This window comes from Chanos chanos, chromosome 5 (assembly GCF_902362185.1).
Source record: "Chanos chanos chromosome 5, fChaCha1.1, whole genome shotgun sequence".
NCBI classification, from domain to species: domain Eukaryota; kingdom Metazoa; phylum Chordata; class Actinopteri; order Gonorynchiformes; family Chanidae; genus Chanos; species Chanos chanos.
In genome coordinates, this window is record NC_044499.1 from 15,346,290 (window position 1) to 15,364,754 (window position 18,465).

The following is an 18,465-nucleotide window of genomic DNA, read 5'->3' on the forward strand; positions in this document are numbered from 1 at the left end:
AATCATATCCCGTCTATAACTCACGGTAATTTTACCATTTCGAATTTTCCATTCTTGTGAATGTCTTGACGTCTTTCTGACTGTAAATCACCGACAAAAATAGTCTCTCTGGTGACAGTGATGACTTAAATCTACACATAAAATCACCTTGAATATATGACAGTGTGTCATAAATAGACTGAATAAGATAATTTGTAAGTCACGACACTAAAACAAACATCGCAATGTTGGCCTTCCCTCTCATCTGTCACCACTACAACAAGGTGTGGATAGCAGGGTGTGACATTTTCCCACACTTTAATATATAAGGACATAGGCCTGGGGAGAAAATAGTCTGTAGCAATCTAATTAAAGACACTGCAAACACAGCATACAGTTGGAAGTTCTGATCTCCTTCTTGCAATGCAATATACTGAAGTATATACGAATCACAAGTAGTAGTGTTCATAGTCTGATCTCCTTCTGACTAGGTCCAATGCTACATGCTTAGTGTGACAATTTAGTATGTCCACTTCAGACAGCACTGATTCATTACAAACTGTGTACATAATGTTAGTCTTTGTTTTGTGAAGTGGTAGAATTGTAAGTGGTAGAATTATATTAGCACAAGACTAAAATAAACCTCCATGGGCATGGGTTGAGTTATGTTCCACTATAACTTTGGCCTGTACGATTAGACAGTCATGCAGGCTACTTGTAAATGCACATCAGTACATTGTTTAAAGTAAGAATTCAAATATTAAAACAACAAGAGTTATGTGGAAAAAATCACAAAGAAATTCTACAGCCAAATTATACGTAATCCATGTGTTTCATTAAATACAGTTAAGGCCTGTGGCATCTAACTCACCAGTAAAAAGCCATCTGTTGTAAATATGATATGAGGGATGGTTCTTTCATCGTCTGTGAACGTGCATACCAAAGAAACAGATTTATTCCTAGTAGATTTATTACTAATAATGCTACACTAACAAAATACACATGGACATTTGTAAATCATAGCCGAGTGTGTTGAGGAGAATTTAGTAATATGTCTCACAAATATACAGCTGTGTGAATCATATCACCAGATGCTACTGGCTGGGAAGTCCGAACAGTTTGTTGATTCATTGCTGCACGTCTATGAAACCCACACCATCAGACAAGAGTGTGGCAGCCTCATGGATGTCCAAACGCATAATATGGGGAAAGTATTCAGTGACAGGTTCCTTGAAAATTACTGTTGAATTCTGCCAATTTGATTCAAATAAATCCAATGTCCAGAACAGAAAATTAATTCAGTGTTATAGACATGTCTCTCTCATTTTCACTGTGATTTAAATAACTGGAAATGAACAGGACACTATGAACAGCATCATGCACATTACACACAACCTACAACCCTGATTTAAATTTTCATTCTTAGGAACCAACATCCATTCCGTTTTCAAATATTTGAATCTGAATAATTGTCCCAGGTAGTGTGATTTACATAATATTATCTTGAATATTTGTGCATGGATGGATGTGTTTGTGTAAATGCAATGTAAATTCAAAGTCTCCTTTTGTTATACGGTATAATGTTCTTCAGAGCCTGTAAGCTGAATATTTTATATGGAGATCTATCAAATCTCTGAACATCTCAGTGAGCGCTGCCTGGAAAGGCTTTAATCTAATCCTGTAAGGGAAGTCTGTCTGTTTCTCTTTCAGAAAAACCTTGGTAAGCCAACCTTTGTAGCCCTGTACACCAATACTTCTGGCCACGCAATGCAAGTTAAAGCAAGTTAAATGAATTGAATGTATAATTCTCATAATTACAGAAGCTGAAACTACGAGACAGGCCTATCTATATATATATATATATATATATGTGGGGGGGGGGCATATATATATATATATATATATATATATATATTTTTTTTTTTTTTTTTTTTCTTTTTTTTTTTAATGCAAAAGAAATCAAGACTATGAAGTTACATTCCAGCTCTGTCAAATGTGTCACACAAACCAACTCTATAACACAAAAAATAACATGCCAAAGCTCAGTATGCAGTGGCAATTTATTCGGTGGAAAATCAGTGATTCCATCACTTGACAACAAGAACTACAAGAGGATGAAGAAGAAGAAGAAGAAGAAGAAGAGCAATGATCATTGATGTCGTAATTCCAGATGACAAGAATAACTCAAAGAGCAGAAGATGATGAGCAAAGACCAAGACTTGCGACTTGAAGTGAAAAAGATGTGGAATATGAAGGCCCGAGTCATCCCAGTGATCATCAGAACCCTGGGCAGCCATTTTATGGAACTGATCAAGCACATAGGATCCCTGCCTGGAACACAGAAGCATGAAAGCAAGACTGCCTGTCAGTGGATACATCCTTTGCAAGATCCTAGATCCCCCGGAGGACAGGTAAGAACTCCAAGATGCAGTCAGACAAACAAACAATTTAAGGAAGAGTTATAATGATGATGATGATGATGATGATGATGATGACGACGATGAGAAGAAGAAGAAGAAGAAGAAGAAGAAGAAGAAGAAGAAAAAGAAGCATTATTCTTGTTGTTGTTGTTATTTAGTTGGGAAGAGTGTAATTTCATGCATTAGAAGTAATAAGTACTATACTAACAGTCTTTTCCCTCAACATTTCTCCAAAAAAACCTAAAATAAATTAATAATTAAAAAACAAACAGGGTCTCTATTGCTTTTTGATTGAATTTCAAGATGAAAATCAGGAGCCTGGAGAGAACATCAGTATAATGCCATTTCAGTGATATTTTTCTTCATGAGGACGCAAATCTCCCTTGTCTTTAGAGGGGAAATAAGTGTCCAGACATGTAATGGAAGAATAAAGCCTCTCTGTCGGTCTTTGGTTTTAGCAGACTCTAAGTGACGTAGGTATATTTTAATATGCCCTCTGTATTGCACTGCTTATCTACTGCAATCTACTGAACTCTGTTCCCTGTATGTATCATCTCAAAGAGGGAGGAGCATCACACGTTCTGTTGCAGGGCATCAATAAAGTAAATATTGCCTTGGTAATGAAGACCATGAACATGAATCACCACCCATCAGTATGTAACTGGAGCAAGCCTAATATGAAAGTGAGAAACAGAAGGACAAACAATTCACCTTCACAACTGTCTAATAGCTTTTTAGTGTATTGAGCGTATTATTGAGTGTATTTTAGTGTATTTAGTGTATTTATTCATTCCAGAAAAGGAGCTGAAAAATGGAGCACAGATATATATATGTATAATTGTTTGATGTTCTGTAATGTTTCATTAAAGCATTTAAAGATAGTACCTCAGCTGTGGTCTGGAGGTTAGAGAACCGGATTCCCAGGTTCGATTCCCAGGCTGTGTGCCCTTGGGCAAGGCACTTAACCCTAATGCCCTCCGGGCGCAAGGAATGCTGCCCACTGGTGTGTGTGTGTTCACTAATGGTGTGTTGGATGGGTTAAATGCAGAGGACAAATTCACTGCTCGCTGTTCACTGTGTGTGTGTGTGTGTGCGATCACAGAGATTTACAATTTACAGTTAAAATATTATATATGCACTGAGAGAAAAACTCTGGAGTTTGAGTATATGATGGAGTATGTGAATAAGGTTTTGATCCTTTCCTCGACAAGAAGACTGTTCCGTTTGCAAAAGTGTGCTTTCATCAGTATTGTGATATTTTTTCACAGTGTTTTGCTCAGCAGCACTGTACTAACTGCTCAGTTTATGATCCATAAAATTTAAGTCAAAATGAGCCTTATATGCAGTCAAGTTTCGCTCTTGAGATAGCATGACTAATTCCCTCACACAAACCCTTCTGTGCTAGATGTTCTGGTCACATGCTGTCTTACTTATCCAGCTATTCTCAAGCAAAGGACCATCACAGTGAGTTCACCCAATTAATGCTGGTGCTACATGCGGTATTTTCCATGCGGTTTGGAATGCATTGCTTTAATGTTGGTGTCTCACAAAGGTAGACTCTAATTTGGCTCAGAGCTCCTCGTTTGATGAAGATGAGTCAGAGCCTACACCCAGATGATGCTAAGAATAACCACTTTGTCTTGGAGTTTTCAGACCATTTCATTTGTATCACAGCCTGTAAGGGTTATTGTTAGATGAAGTAGGTGGTAGATGGGTAGATAAAGTATTTTTCACCAATAATAAAAACAAACAGGTTCTTGACATGACAGGTAGAGCACCAATCAAACTGTATTCATTGTCTTTATCAGCATGACCCTGAGTTTCAACTGCCACTCTTGGGTATGTTTCTAATCAGACTTAGTATCTGTGCATTCAGAACCCCGCATTTAGTTTATGTGTATTTACCACTATTCTAAGTCTTATTTCAAGATGATTTACCTCTCAGATCCACACAGAGCCATCAATGATTGAGTCCCACAAGGCTAAACTGTTCTGAGCCCGCCAAGAAAATGACTCGCTCTCATAGCCACAAGCCAGGGTTCCACTAAGAGATGGCTCAGGAGGGAAGCGATAAAAACCAATTAAATGATAAAGTAGTATGCTGTGGGCCAGTGGAAAATCTCTGAAGGGCAATGGGTTATGAAACCTGGTCTAATCAGGTCTTTTTCAAAGTAATAGGCCATACGACAAGCCCTGAATGACAGCATGCTTACATTACTTACCCCCTTACATGTGGTCAAGCCAACATTTGATCTGGTTAAAGATCAATTTCAACTCGAGAAACTGTCAAAGGAACGAGGGATGATCATTATACCCAAAGGGTGACAGACATCACGAGGAACAAATGCCCCCCCCCCCCCCCCCCCCCCCCCCCCCCCCCGACCCACACACACACATACACACACACAGACAAACACACACACACACCATATTTCCAAGAACAGTCTCCATATATTTTTGATAACTTGTGGCTAATATATAGTGCATATTTGTTATTAAGATATTGGGCAAACCAGTGCTTAGAACCACAGACTGGGAGACTGTAAGCCGGAGATAATCTTCAAGCAGAGCACTGTCACCTTTGAGTAAAGCACATATTCACAGGTTGCTTTAGGTCACTTCTGTATTTTACCCCAACCTGTAGCTCTTACTGGCGAGGAAACCTGTTTTAATGAGATCTCTAGAAACACAATACTGGGATTTCCTTCAAAATGGTGCCGTGCTATGCCAACAGTAAGTTATTTAGTTCTCAGCATAAGGATTTTTTAAATTTAGCACAATAACAGAAAGAAAATAACAGAAAAACTAATCAAATGAGGAAGTCAAACTAAATGAAAGAAACAGAGAAGAAAGGAAATTAAAAGAAAGCAGATATCTTAACAGATCTCACTAAGGCCAATAAATCTGATGTCAAAAGTAGTCACCTCCTTGGACCTTGGCATATTTTCTGTTACAACACAAAATCATGCTATATTTAATAGATGTTTAACTAGCATTTTTCATTAGTCAACATGAAACGCTCAGCATTGTCAGTGAAAACAAATTCTAAAGATGTTCCCAAATCAATGATAAAAAGTCACTATGTCATAGACGTACCTTTGACAAAATAATATTCTTGAATCTTTTGTCTACTCTAGCTTTTCGCATCTATACACTGCAATTTTGGCCCATCCCAGGATGATGCACAGTTATATACATGCCCCGAAAATGGTGCCTAGCATTATAGCCAAAATGATCGAATTTTGAATCACCAGACCATAGGGTCTTCTCCTACTTGCTCTCAGTGTCTTCCAAACTGTACTTAACATTTTATGCATGGTCTTTTCAACCATAGCGGTCCTTGTGCCACTCATAAGCACAAAGGTAGTGATTACCATATTTATAGTTTCTGTCATCTCAACCATGGAAGATGTCAGAACTGTCACAGGCCTCTCAGTGGCTTCTCTGACTGGTGCCTTTCTCACCTGGATACACCACAGGTTTTGAGGACACTCTGCTCTGCACAGACTCCAACTGAGCCTCAGTCTTTACTGTGCTTTAGGTGGATTTCAGTACCTTGGAAATGCTCTTATTTACATTCCCTCATTAGTGCTTTTCTATAACCCTATCTTAGATTTGCTTTGACCGTTCTTCGCTGTCAGACTGCAGTTTTCATTAGGTGCTGAACCTCCCAGAGACAAATGTGTTTAAAATGAACACATGTGAAACACCCTAATTAGCCACAGGTTGACTCAATTCAGCTGATTATGTGACTTCTAAAGACTGTGGCTGTGTCTTAAATGGCAAACGACATACTACTCGTATACTGATCTTGACGGAAAAGTAGTAAGTAGTATGCAGTATATGAAAAATAAAAATTTTGCAGTACGCGACAGTTACTCTGGCGAAAATTTGCAGTACACAACCAGAGCTCACTTCATCAGCTACTGCATCCCATGATGCAACGCGGTGATTACCAGCTGTCAAAAATTTCAAAAAACAGGGCGGACAGCGACAGCAGCGGCGGTTCCAAATATAAAAGTATCAGTTGCTTATTTTGGTGTAATAAATCTTTGTATGTTTTCTTATGGGGATATTTTTGATAGATGTTTGTTGTAGTTGTGTGTTGTTTGTTTTTAACAGAGCAAATAGCCCAACCGATAGCGAATGTGTAGTACACTACATGAAAGTTCTCATACTTGCATACCTTACTGTATACTAGGGTGGGGAGTAGTGTGCAGTACACAGTGTATACTGGGCCAGTATGCAGTATGCAGTACACTAGTATGCCATTTCGGACACAGCCAGTGATTTGCACCATCTCGTAGCTGGTGAATACTAACACAGTCTGTTACAGTCCAAGTTATATTTATAGTTAATTTATGTGGATTTGCGCAATTTTGTTCTCCCTTCGAAATGACAGTACCTCCATTAGCCAGGCATAGCTATGTCAAGTCAGTGTATGGACATGGAGAAGTTCAGTTGTCTAAGAAAGAAGACTTTCGATCAGGTATTGCACAGAAGAGTCAGTGAGAACACTACATCTTTTGCATGATTAGGTGAACACTGCAGTAGTGACTTCAGTTTTCTACAGGTTGGGACCTGCTGATTAAGAGGAGGAGTAGATCACATAATCCACTATAATCCAAGAAAATGGCCTTGTGTAATTCTTAAAAATCAGAAATAGCAACTCAGTTACTCTATAAAGATTATAATGTGATCAAACCACGTGCCTATACAGCAAATGTGTATCCTTGTGTTAATCAGTATTACACTCAGATTCTGTCTTTTTTTTCTCAGCTGTTGCTACAACATGTTTTTATTTCATACATTTCTTGATTCACTGAAATTGTTCTAAAATTAGTTGTGCTCCAAAGCTGACAAGAGCTATGACGCTCTGTATCTTCTTGTGGTTGGACTGCATAGATGTTTGACTGAAACCAGTGAACAGCACATCATGTTCTTTCAGTTTTCTCAACGTTTCATATCAATGAGTCACACCATGAGTGCTGAACTTAATATTATTCAAGTCGTCACAGACAAAAGCAAGTGTGGTTAAGAGTTGGCATTTTCCCAGAACAAATACGATTGTGGGAGATAAGCTAAAAGAACTTCATTTGATGTTTTTTGAGCTTTATAAAAATCAAACAGTAGCAACAAACTTCCAAAAGTAGTATATCTTTAATCGGACCGGCGCTTATATTTCATAAATAGGAAATGTAATTAGTGGACATCAGCAACATTGCCAAGGAGGAAACATGAACCAGCATGACTTCTAGAGGCCTGCTGTTTACAAATGATCAATCAGTCAGTGCCATTGGTCAACTTTAAAAATTACTATACCCATAGCTGGTGAGGAAGTATTCTTTAAGTGCCTCAGGAAAATAAATGAAGCAAGGAAAAGGTCAGTAGAGACCAACTACATACACTCTACAAAGTATTTTTCATTTCAAAGACATTTTTCCTGAAGTAACACATCCGTTTTAAAATAGGCAAAAGATCCCTTTACGATCAGTGGGTCATATGGGTTAAGCTGAAAAGTTTTTCCGTGTTGTAGAGACTGTGTTGCATCAGCGGTCAGTGAGCTGCTTAGCCGTCTAAGCAACAGGATGTTCATCACTGCATTTTCCCTTCTTGGAATTATCAATGGAATTTTGGAAGAGGTGGACGAAGAATTTTCAGACAGCCCCTTTCTATTCTGTTCAACCCATACCATTTACGTGAATAAACAGCCGTCCTCCCGTACCCTCCCTCATCCTGTGTACAAACTCTTGGACGACTCTTTCACTCGTGTATGATGTCCAGGAAAAGCCTAACCCAGCTAAGCTCCAGCCGCCCTGCAGCTAGACTCCAATCAAAACATGTTACTAAGTACAGCCAAACACACTGATCCAAACTATGACTGCACAACGTACAGGGTTTATCAAATCCAAAAATGTGAGCTTCTTAATAATTATGTAACTACCAGAAAAAAAAAAAAATTAAAAAGAAAAACAACCTTGGGGAGTGCTTTGTAAACTAGGATTACTGCATTACACAGATAACTTTCTGTATTATATCAAACATGGATTATTAAAAACTAATCTTAAATGAAGTTGATTTCAGACTGATGTTGAGTAATTCTGGTTATAAGCTTGCTTAAGACAGAGTGAGATACTCAGGCATTCTTGATATCCGGCTGCACGCTCTCCAGTAGGCTGGTCTGAATTGTGCTTGTCTTTGACTTTACACAGCCACGATCTCTTTGTGTCTTGAGTGCCGCTAGACAGTTTCCCCACTTTTATTGATTGTTTTGGAAATTTGAGGGTGTTGCTCATTTTGTTAAATCTGTGAGTTGTTCATTGAGCATGGTCAATCCAGAGATAAAGTGATGATGAGAGCTGATTGAGGACTAAAAGTATATTCAAAGATACAAATTACAATAGGCCTATATAATGGAATAATTTTGAAAAAAAAAAGAAAGGGAAAAAATAAACAATAAACATTGCTTCCTTTCATTTTTTTCTGGTTCATACCAGTATTTCAAATCAAACCTTACAGCACCTTGAGGTGGGTAATGTCGTAATCATTTACGTTGAAATGAAAAACTGCAGCATGGTTACTGACATTGGAATGTTAACTATAGTGGTTCAGTTCAGTTTCAATCAGGAAACTGGTTTATTCATTCTAATGCTCTGTTCGAAATGTCCACTCACCCACTGTATAGTGGACTATACAGTGAATCAGCCATTTTGTGGTGCTGTTCGAAATCGCAGCTGTAAATGTACAGTATTATATAGTGGTCTAGAAAATCCTTGCGAGGCACGGCAAATGTAATGTACAGAAGCTGTGCCCTATGTCGCTGGCCGATGTTGGGCGCTGCCCAATTTGCGGCGGAAGTACGAGACTCCGTGAGTCTGCAACGTGCATGCGCAGCAAGAATAGTTTACGATACTAATCGATTTGCATTACGACATTGTGTTTTTACGACACCGGATGTGCCCAAAATCATTATTAGGATAGATAATGAGATAATAAATAAGAAAATAAGAAAATATAAAATAAGAAATAAGTAAAGACGTATGAAGGGTAATGAATTCTCTGTGATCCAATCATTCATATCCATTTTGTATATTTCATATGTTATTTTTTTTATATTTCATATTACACATTGCGCTGTTTTGTGCCGTTTAAGGGCCCAAAATCGGGCAGCAACACCCTACATTGATCAACTTAGAGCATCATGCATTGTGGCCTGTCTCATGAAAGCAGACAAGTCTTTACAGACCAATCGGATGCAGATGTTCTGGCGTTTGTTTATGCGACAGAGATAATAATTACAAATATCCAGCGCACAATTATGCGGCAGCATAACTTACAAATAGTGTCCAAAATGTATCAGCAGCTGTCTGCCCTTTTCCCCAGTGAGTGTTCCATGCAGCAAACACTATATAGTGTGTGAGTGAGTGATTGAGTGGACAAGTGGACATTCCAAATACAGCTTAACAGTTCTGAGAACTGAGACTACTCCCCAGGCCTTGTGGGTAAGTGATCCTGTTGTTGCTGTTGTTTTCAATAAATAGCCCTTACCTTTTATTCTGTTCCGCTGGTTCATATTCACAGTCTCATGCACACACTTTTTAGATTTGAGGCTTAAGAATAACTGTTGTTGCATTGGTATGTCAAAGAACATAACAGGTTATGTTATGCGATGTCATTAAATTTCATAGTACTCTGTGTCACAGTGTAACAGCCTTCATTTGAAGGTATTTTCCTTTACAGTTGTATGGGGGAGGGGGGTTGTTTGTTTGTTTATTAATTTTATTTATTGTCTATGTAATATTCCAGCGTGGTAGTCCATAAAAGACAGTCTCTACTATTACCCATGGAACATACCATAAGTCGTTCAACACATTTCTGAATTACCACTCACTATGTCCTCCACAAAGGAGGATTATAATTCTGCACTGTTTCTCTCCTTGTTGCATTGTGTTGGCACTAGTATTAGAAGCAAGGTTAATAGAAAATGATTGTCATTTCAGTCTACTCCTCAGGGACACTGCGAGATTAGATTTCATGAAGAAGAACATGTTGCTAAGGAAAGTGGTTCTAGACTGTCAGCAGCCTATTGTCACCTGTCACCACCATTGGCCACCATGTATTACCCTTGCACAATTACCTCATATCTGATAAAGAATGGACACTTACGTCAAGCTATTGGCACCTGTCACTACTGCTGGCTCCTGGATATTACCTTTGCACAATTACTTCATATCTGATTGGGAAAGGATAGTGAGGTCAAACTAGTTCTGCAGAGGTAACATACGAGGGATACACGTATGAGGGAACACCAAAATTTCACCTGCTGCCCCAATCTTGAAAAAATCTCAGCTTTATCAAGCAAGATTTCATAACTCGTCTGTTGTGATACATTCTTCCCTCTGTATTGCAGAATCAGCATGAAAAAACACATCAGTTAACACAGAAATCTTTCATTCCCTTTCTGATTGCTTGTCACAGTAGTGTTTGCCCAAAATGTTTTCAGTCAGATGTTTTTCTTGGGATGTTAGGGAAGTTTGTTACAACACTTTGGTGTTTAGAGGCCCTGAGGCTAGACTAAAAGGTTATATCTACCATGACTCACAGATGTCATCCCTTATAAACTGGTTGCCTCTATCATTAAGCCATAAATTCTCTCCCCTGGGTGATATGAAACCATTTATTCAGGGACCCCTCTGACCTGTTTTCTCTAGATACACAATCTCTCAATTTGCATATCTACTGTTTGCTCTATAACAGGTGTGAGGTTTGCCTTGCAGATACATCCTGTGCTATCTGGTAGGAGTGTCATATTATGACTCTGTTCCCCATGAAGCAGACTCAGTATCTCAAACAAAACTGGTTTTATGTAAGCAAAACAAAAACATTTTCCATGTTGATACTTCTAAGACATACTTTGGTAAACCAACAATTTCCTGTTTTTGTTTTTGTCATTATGTGGTGATTTTTTTTTTTAATCCAATAAGATTTGGCCAACACCGACAGTCACGTAGTGACCATCGTGTATGACTGGCTTCTCAACACATTTGATGTAATGCGCAGGTAATAATTGTCTAATGGTTCGACTGATTTACTTCCCATCTCCTTCATCTCAACATCAAACAGAAAACACTTAGTGCGTTTACCATGCCAAGAATAGCTGTCCTAAGAAAGAGCAATCCAGAGACAAATTGTGACCTTTCCTTTCCTATACCAGGGGGGAAAAAAAACATAATTTTTCAGAGTACAGATAACTAAATGCAGAACCAGAGACATCATAAAATGTAATGCCTTTTTTTTATGGGGTAACCAAAATAAATTCACATACAAAGCGATAGACACATAGTTCCAAAACCAGTGGCTGCAGATGCACATGGACACAACACAGCTGAAGGCTGTATCGTAAAGATGTCCTGTATCTATGTCTTTATCTTCAGTCACTGAACAGCTCAATTTTGGAACCTATGTGTATAATATTGTAGAATGATGAACTTTGAATATTGGTTAATCTGTAAACAGGCACACAGGAGATTTCAGTGTCTCTGGTTCCTCTTTTTCTATTTCTGCATGGCTGTCAGGTGTATTGTATTTTTCCACTTCTTTTTTGATTACAAGACAAGAAATAAAGTAGCAGTTAAACTCACATTAAGACCCATTATTCAAATATTTCCCATGACAGTTTCCTGGCAGCATGCTGGTAGTTCACAAGCAGACCCAACAAATTTTTAGTGGGAGAGTTTCGCTGGTCATCATGTAAAGGAGAAATTTTGCATTGTATTAGTCTTACATTTTTTTGATCTGCGATAAATCAAAAGACAGGTGTGTAAAAATACACAGCAAACACAATGATCACAGCTAGCTGTACCGTAAAGAAGCTACACATTCCTGTGGTATACTGCATGCATGACAGGACGCTTGACTTAACATGCACGCCAAAGCTGAGAGGAGATCCTTGATCAAAGTGATGAGCCTGAATGTCTTTCTAATTACAGAGGACACCCCTAAATACACAACAGACACTTTTGCCACAGCAAGGGTGAATTCTATGCCATTTAATTTGAACCAAGACAAATGTTTTTCCAACACATTCGTTTCTGCAATAAGGCCTCATTCATCATAGTTGTCATGCAACACCTGAGGGGGGAATGATTAGAGTCCACAACAGTAGCTACATTAATGTTTCCTCTAAAATAACATCTCATTCTCACTCTCCCTTCTCAACCAGACCAATCACAGTCTGGTTCATGATGATGAACAGACCAACAGTCCATAACAAAGTGCAAAACTGCATCCATATTTTATTAACAGTATTACATTAGTAGTGTTATAAGTTAGAAAAAATACAGCAGAAATATTACTCTTTGTAAGTACTATACATAAGTACAAAAATGTAAAGAAATGTTAAAAATAGATATGTTCACTGCAGAGCATAAAACGGTACATGAATACTGTTGCTGTTTCAGGTGAGTTTAACACTGACCTTATTATAGTTAATGCATTAAAGGTAAAAACTGAAAAAAACAGATAACAATCCATCTAAAGCAGTGGAAGGAATGATGAGAAGATGAAATGTTCAATGTTTATATGTGAAACTGGGGCAACAGTGAGTGCATATAGTCAACCGTGAAATCATGACATTAATAATGACCTTAGTGTAACCACAATGCATTGCATTGCACCCCCTAAGACTAAGATGTATCACATACACAATGCACTGGAGCAGCCTGAGATACTGTTACACTCTCAGACTAGAGTTGAACTTTAGCTGAAAGCCGCAGGAAGTGAGCAATGCTGCTTTGCTTTGTGAGAGAATTTCGAGCCATTTTTGCAGTTGGGTTTCAAATGATCTGGGCCTCTCTGCTCACATCATAGAAAATAGATTGTTTCCTGTGTCTCCAAACCACCAACACAACCCTTACAACAAAGAGTACACAGGCCAAGGCCAGGAGCACAGCTGTAAGAGTGAAAAGCAGTTTGTTACTATATAATTACATGAAGATGCCTGCAATATTCATCTGATACATAATGTGGAGAGTATAAGTATTATTCACATAATGAAACAGTATTCATCTCCTCGCTCATATGCACAGTTTGACAAAGTTTCTGCCCATTTAGAACATCATTCATTTACTGGAAAAAAAACCACCAGTCCCAGAGACACCAAAGAGGATAATAACTTATTTGTTGTTATAAGTTTTTTGGTCGTTCTATTTACTTTTACTGACTCACCTGAAAAGATGGCATTCCGGCTCGGGTTTGAAGGGTCGTAGTTCTTGGTAATGTTTCCAATGAAAGCGAAGATTACAACCGGGTAAACAGTAAGGATGTAGCGCACATGTTTCTCAATCACAAAGTTTTCAACAATAAACCTGTATTCCAACATATGAATAAATCATTACATAAGACAATATTCCAGTGTAAAAGTACAAATTCTATCATGAGAGACTGAGTATGGTGAGTAAAAAAAAAAAGTCATTAAACTAATTAAGTGAATAATGATTTTAGATATTCACTGCAGTACCAACACAGTACATTACAAACTATGTATAAAAATGCAAATATAATTTTGATCTCTTTCATAAACATAGCATGCATTGCTTACCACACAATGACCTCTAACAAAAGAAGGCACAGAGAAACCGTGGCCGCATCAGTTTTTGAAACCCCACCGTCATCCAACACAATGGTGAAGTTGAGAAGTGTGGCTATGGTTGTCCACGTGGCGTATGTTGCAATACCGTTTTGAACCTAAAGCACACAGATATGTTTACTTACTTACTGCCCATTATGGCTTCAGCATGCAAGGCAGCAGTACAGCACACAGATATAAGCATGTTTTAACTTTATATACAATCAGTTAAACAAGTGGACAGCACTGAGATGTATTTTTGGCCACTGAAGGGTTTACTCCAGATATTGGAAGGCAATGGAACTCACTGGTATGCCCTAAAAATGTTTTGACCATAAGAGATGTATTTAATGTGTACATAATGCAGTTGTATAAGTGTTTAATGGAGCAATATGACACTGATTTGTCTCTTGCCCACACATGTGCTTTGTATAAAAGTGTCACTGAGAAAAGGTTGGACTCCTTTACGCACAAGTAATCTGTAGCACCAGAGGTCTTTGGGGTGGTTTTGGCTGAGCCAGGCACCATGAGCATTGAGTCCAGCACAGGAGAAGAAGATTAGGAGGTAGTTGGTGAAAGCAATGAGAGCCAGAACAATCAATGCTGGGATCATAAGCCTACAGAGGGGGAGATAACGCAAAATCGTTCACCACAACTCAATGCTCTCACTCATTCATTTACTCTTTTCAAATCTCCCATTCTTCTGCGGGGAATTCCTTGCATTCCTTTGCAAAGAGTATGGCCAAAACAGCCCACTAACAAAATTATTTCATAAAATTAAATCAAGTTAGCATTTTCTGAATGACTGTGCTGGCTCACAAACAGATACAGCTCCTGCACTCACTCTCTGTCCCACAGGAACAACCAGGTGATGTTGAGAGCCATGTTTATGGTCCAAGAGAAGTGGAATCCATAAGGGAGGAGAGCTGGACTGCAATACATCCACCCAATTGAATTCCTATTTTAAAGCAATAAAACAGTACATTATTAAACTCAGCTGTAACTGGAATGAGCCTCAGGTTTTCTGTATCAGTTAGGGTCCATGACTCGATACCACTGGTATCTTTCATGATTCAATGTGGGTGTGGTTGTGCGTGCGTGCGTGCGTGTGTGTGTGTGTCTGTGTTTGTGTGAGTGTGGGGGCGGGGAGGCGTACCGTCTGCAAAGCCACGTCAGGATGTATATGAGCATAAGTAGGAGCCAGGTATAGATAACGCCCCATATGGAGAAGGTCCACCCTGCCGGAGTGATCTCGGTTTCATATCTGGCAGACACATTCCCAGTGCTATGCAGAAATGGACCTAAAGGACCATTTGGAAAACAGTTCTGTAGTAATGCTGTTCGTATTTTAGTCCAGGGGAGACTCGGATCTCACTGTAATGTTGGCTATGCTGCGTCAACGCATTCGCTACATGACGTTAGAATCTTCCTATTTTTTCATCGTCTCGATAAAGGCGTTTTTTCTCATTTTAGTGACACAAAAGCAGCTGACCCAGAACAGAGAGTAATGACAGTTGAGCAGTTTCGAAATGTGGTGACCACTTACCTCTTGTCTATATGCTAAATGGTTTACGCAACGTAAGTACGCACGTGTACTTACCTTTCTCACTTCCTGATCCTGCCAAAGCGTTGATAGCCACTGTCACAATAAAGATTGATGCGGACAACAAAATGACGAATACCCGTCCTGGACTGTGATCTCCCACGCCACCCATTTCAGCAAAACTGAGAGTAAAAACAACAAAATGACGTGATCTCTATGATAATCTTGTTGATTGACAAAGCGTTCTATCGATCTAAATTAAACGTTGATACATATGATATGAGTTATGCTTTATCCAGGAAAACTTAAAATTAATCATCAGCGTGTAGGAGTCGCCTTCCCAGAGTTATGAACGCATATCCTTCCCGTTAATGTTTGCGCTACTCCAGCAAAACAAATTACTGCTGAACAGCAAGCTAGTGACATCTGGCGGATGTATAATGAACTTCAGTTCGTGCACCCTTCTCTGAATCAGAACAAGTACACTTCAGAGGGATGTTCCTGAAACTTCAGTTATTTTTTACTGGGTAAAATGTCTATCGAAAATCGTACTTTGTAATTGCAGCTAAACCTTTCTTAAGAACTTATTTACTGCTGAAGATGGAAATCAGATCAAGTAAAGACGGCTCTAAAATGACATCAAATGTTATCGTACATCATACATCATAAAGAAATCACGGGTAGTACAGTCGGTGTTCTCATGCCAGGGATGGTAAAAGTAATCAGGTATTATATATTTACTTGAGTAGAAGTAAAGATACAGACATAGAAGAATTACTCTGGAAAAAGTGCAAGTCGCCCTTAAACAAACATATCGAGTTTAACAGCACGTTTCCACACCCGCGAATTTCGCACCGCTCTCGGTTGAATTGATGCGAAATTCGCACTGATGTTGCGATATAGGTGCGAATTCGCAGCGGTGACATTAAGATATGGGGCCAGAGCAGTACAAAAAACTCTCTCAACGGCTCTGGTCGGGGTAAGTAGACCGCTGTAGACCATCATTTAAGCACTCGAACCTCTGATCTGGGTGATTTACTTGCTGTTTCGCACTGCGAAATTCGCAAGGTGTTTCGCTGTGTGGAAACCTAGTCTAAGTCTTAATGTATCAGGTTTTTAATGTACGCAAGTAAGTTTTCAAAAGTATAAGATTAAAAAAGAATGAAAGCAATGAAACACGTCCTTCTTGGGATGGGGGGGGGGGGGGGGGGGGGGGCACTCATCATTGCCACTCATATGAGTGTGTGCAAGGGCAAGTGCCGTAGCTAGGCTAATGAGCCGTGCACACAAATGTACACCTGCACCTGTGTGTGTACATACGCGCCCCTTGGGTTCTGCTCCAGCAATGCTTAAAACGAAATAATTAGTGAAAAAAGAAAACTGAAAAAAGGTTTTGGATTGACCGCACAAAATGAAACAAGCAACGACATTTGTAAACAGAAATGTAAACGCTTACATTTCTTTATATATGTAGTCGGATCATACAGATGCGCCAGTATAAACTACTTCTGTACAGTTACGAAGTAGGCTACTTAACGCACCTGCGTTGTACTGCTTTTCCGGTTTTCAGGGTTTTAGTTTGCTTTTGTTTTCTGCTGGTATGTTGCAGTCGAGTTACTTTTCTTTTTATATGTTTTTCTTATTCAGTGGGCCTGTACTGTGTATTTACATTTTGTACTTTGTTGCTTTGTTTCACATTTGTACGTCACCACTCAGTGCTTTTGTCTAAATTTGGAAGGGAAATGGCTCAGCCTGGAGGTTGTGTATATTCATGTGATAATCCATGCAGCTGCACAGGTGCCAGACTTTGACACATGACCCTGTATGTTCATATCTGCAGCTATACTGGGCAGGTGCAGAACAGCCAGGAACACTGGAAAGCATTTTGAGTTGGGGTGCTGACAGTCAGTGGCATACATACAGTGTATAGAACACTGTCATACAATATGCTGTACTTGTACCCCACTGAATTAATCATGCAGGATAATGTATTTCTAATGATTTTAGCCAAAGAACCTCACACAAGGCAGAAAGCCAAAACGATTATATAATTGCACTATGCACACCAAAAGACTGAATGGTTGATACAAAATCTGACTGGTTGATACATATTTTGAAACCAAACCAAACTTAAAATAAAACCAAAAAAAATTATAAAAATAAAATCTCCACCCTCTCTGCTCATAGTCTTATACTAAAGCCAAAAATAGTTTAATAATATATATATTTAAAAGCCATTGCAGTTAAACAATTCAGAAGAAGCAGGGGGTGCTGCAGTACTCTGAGCACCCCTACTTCCCGTGTCCGTGAGCATAGCTGGGATCTGAACCATAAGTCCTAGGTCTAGAAAATACCACTGCGCCAGCAGACCCTCTGCTTTACACAGAAACACAAAATCTTTTGTTTTGATTGTGCGTACACTGCAGGAGAGATATGCTACCTGTTCAGATGATACATTTATCCTGTGGGTTTTCTGTCCATACAGTAACACTGTAGCAATGAGTTCCATATGAGGAACTGTTATCTGTTTAATCAGAGCAACTCAGATCATTTTTCAGATCATGAAGGCAAAAGTTCACTTATCTGATGATTGTTGAGTCTCAACATCAGCCCCTACCAACAGCAAAAAAAGATATAAAAACTGAGCACATGAAAACCGAGGCTAGTTCAGTCCATTTAAACATAACAGGAACACCCAGTGTTCTCTGAAACGTAAAACAAGGGCAAGAGTGTGAATGGCATAAGAATAAAAAGAGGAAGGGAGTATAAGAGAGCGACAAACAGACTAAGCATAGTATAAACTCTGACGGACTTCACACAGCAAGCATTGGTGAGTTACATCCACAAGCAGTGGATTTTTATTTATGTATATATTTTCACCAGTACTACAGAAATGC

At 38.9% G+C, this 18,465-nt stretch overlaps 1 protein-coding gene across 1 annotated transcript; it reads right to left on the reverse strand.

The window, feature by feature from the left end:
- Positions 1-12,660: 12,660 nt before the first annotated feature.
- Positions 12,661-15,901, reverse strand: si:dkey-29d8.3 (uncharacterized). Its single transcript, XM_030775467.1, has 7 exons — positions 15,626-15,901; positions 15,182-15,326; positions 14,870-14,983; positions 14,498-14,642; positions 13,999-14,144; positions 13,626-13,765; positions 12,661-13,350 (listed from the first exon to the last, which is right to left on the reverse strand). The coding sequence occupies exons 1-7, from the start codon at positions 15,738-15,740 to the stop codon at positions 13,235-13,237; spliced, it is 921 nt and encodes a 306-aa protein (XP_030631327.1). The 5' UTR covers positions 15,741-15,901; the 3' UTR covers positions 12,661-13,234.
- Positions 15,902-18,465: the final 2,564 nt, after the last annotated feature.

What these genes read in the sequence shown, in the direction of transcription:
- si:dkey-29d8.3 (XM_030775467.1), bottom strand. Translation starts at nt 15,740, where the DNA reads ATGGGTGGCGTGGGAGATCACAGTCCAGGACGGGTATTCGTCATTTTG. An exon ending in TTGTTAGAGGTCATTGTGTG is followed by an intron (nt 13,766 to 13,998) that starts GTAAGCAATGCA and finishes GTTGGAATACAG; the next exon opens with GTTTATTGTTGAAAACTTTG. An exon ending in CCGGAATGCCATCTTTTCAG is followed by an intron (nt 13,351 to 13,625) that starts GTGAGTCAGTAA and finishes TCACTCTTACAG; the next exon opens with CTGTGCTCCTGGCCTTGGCC.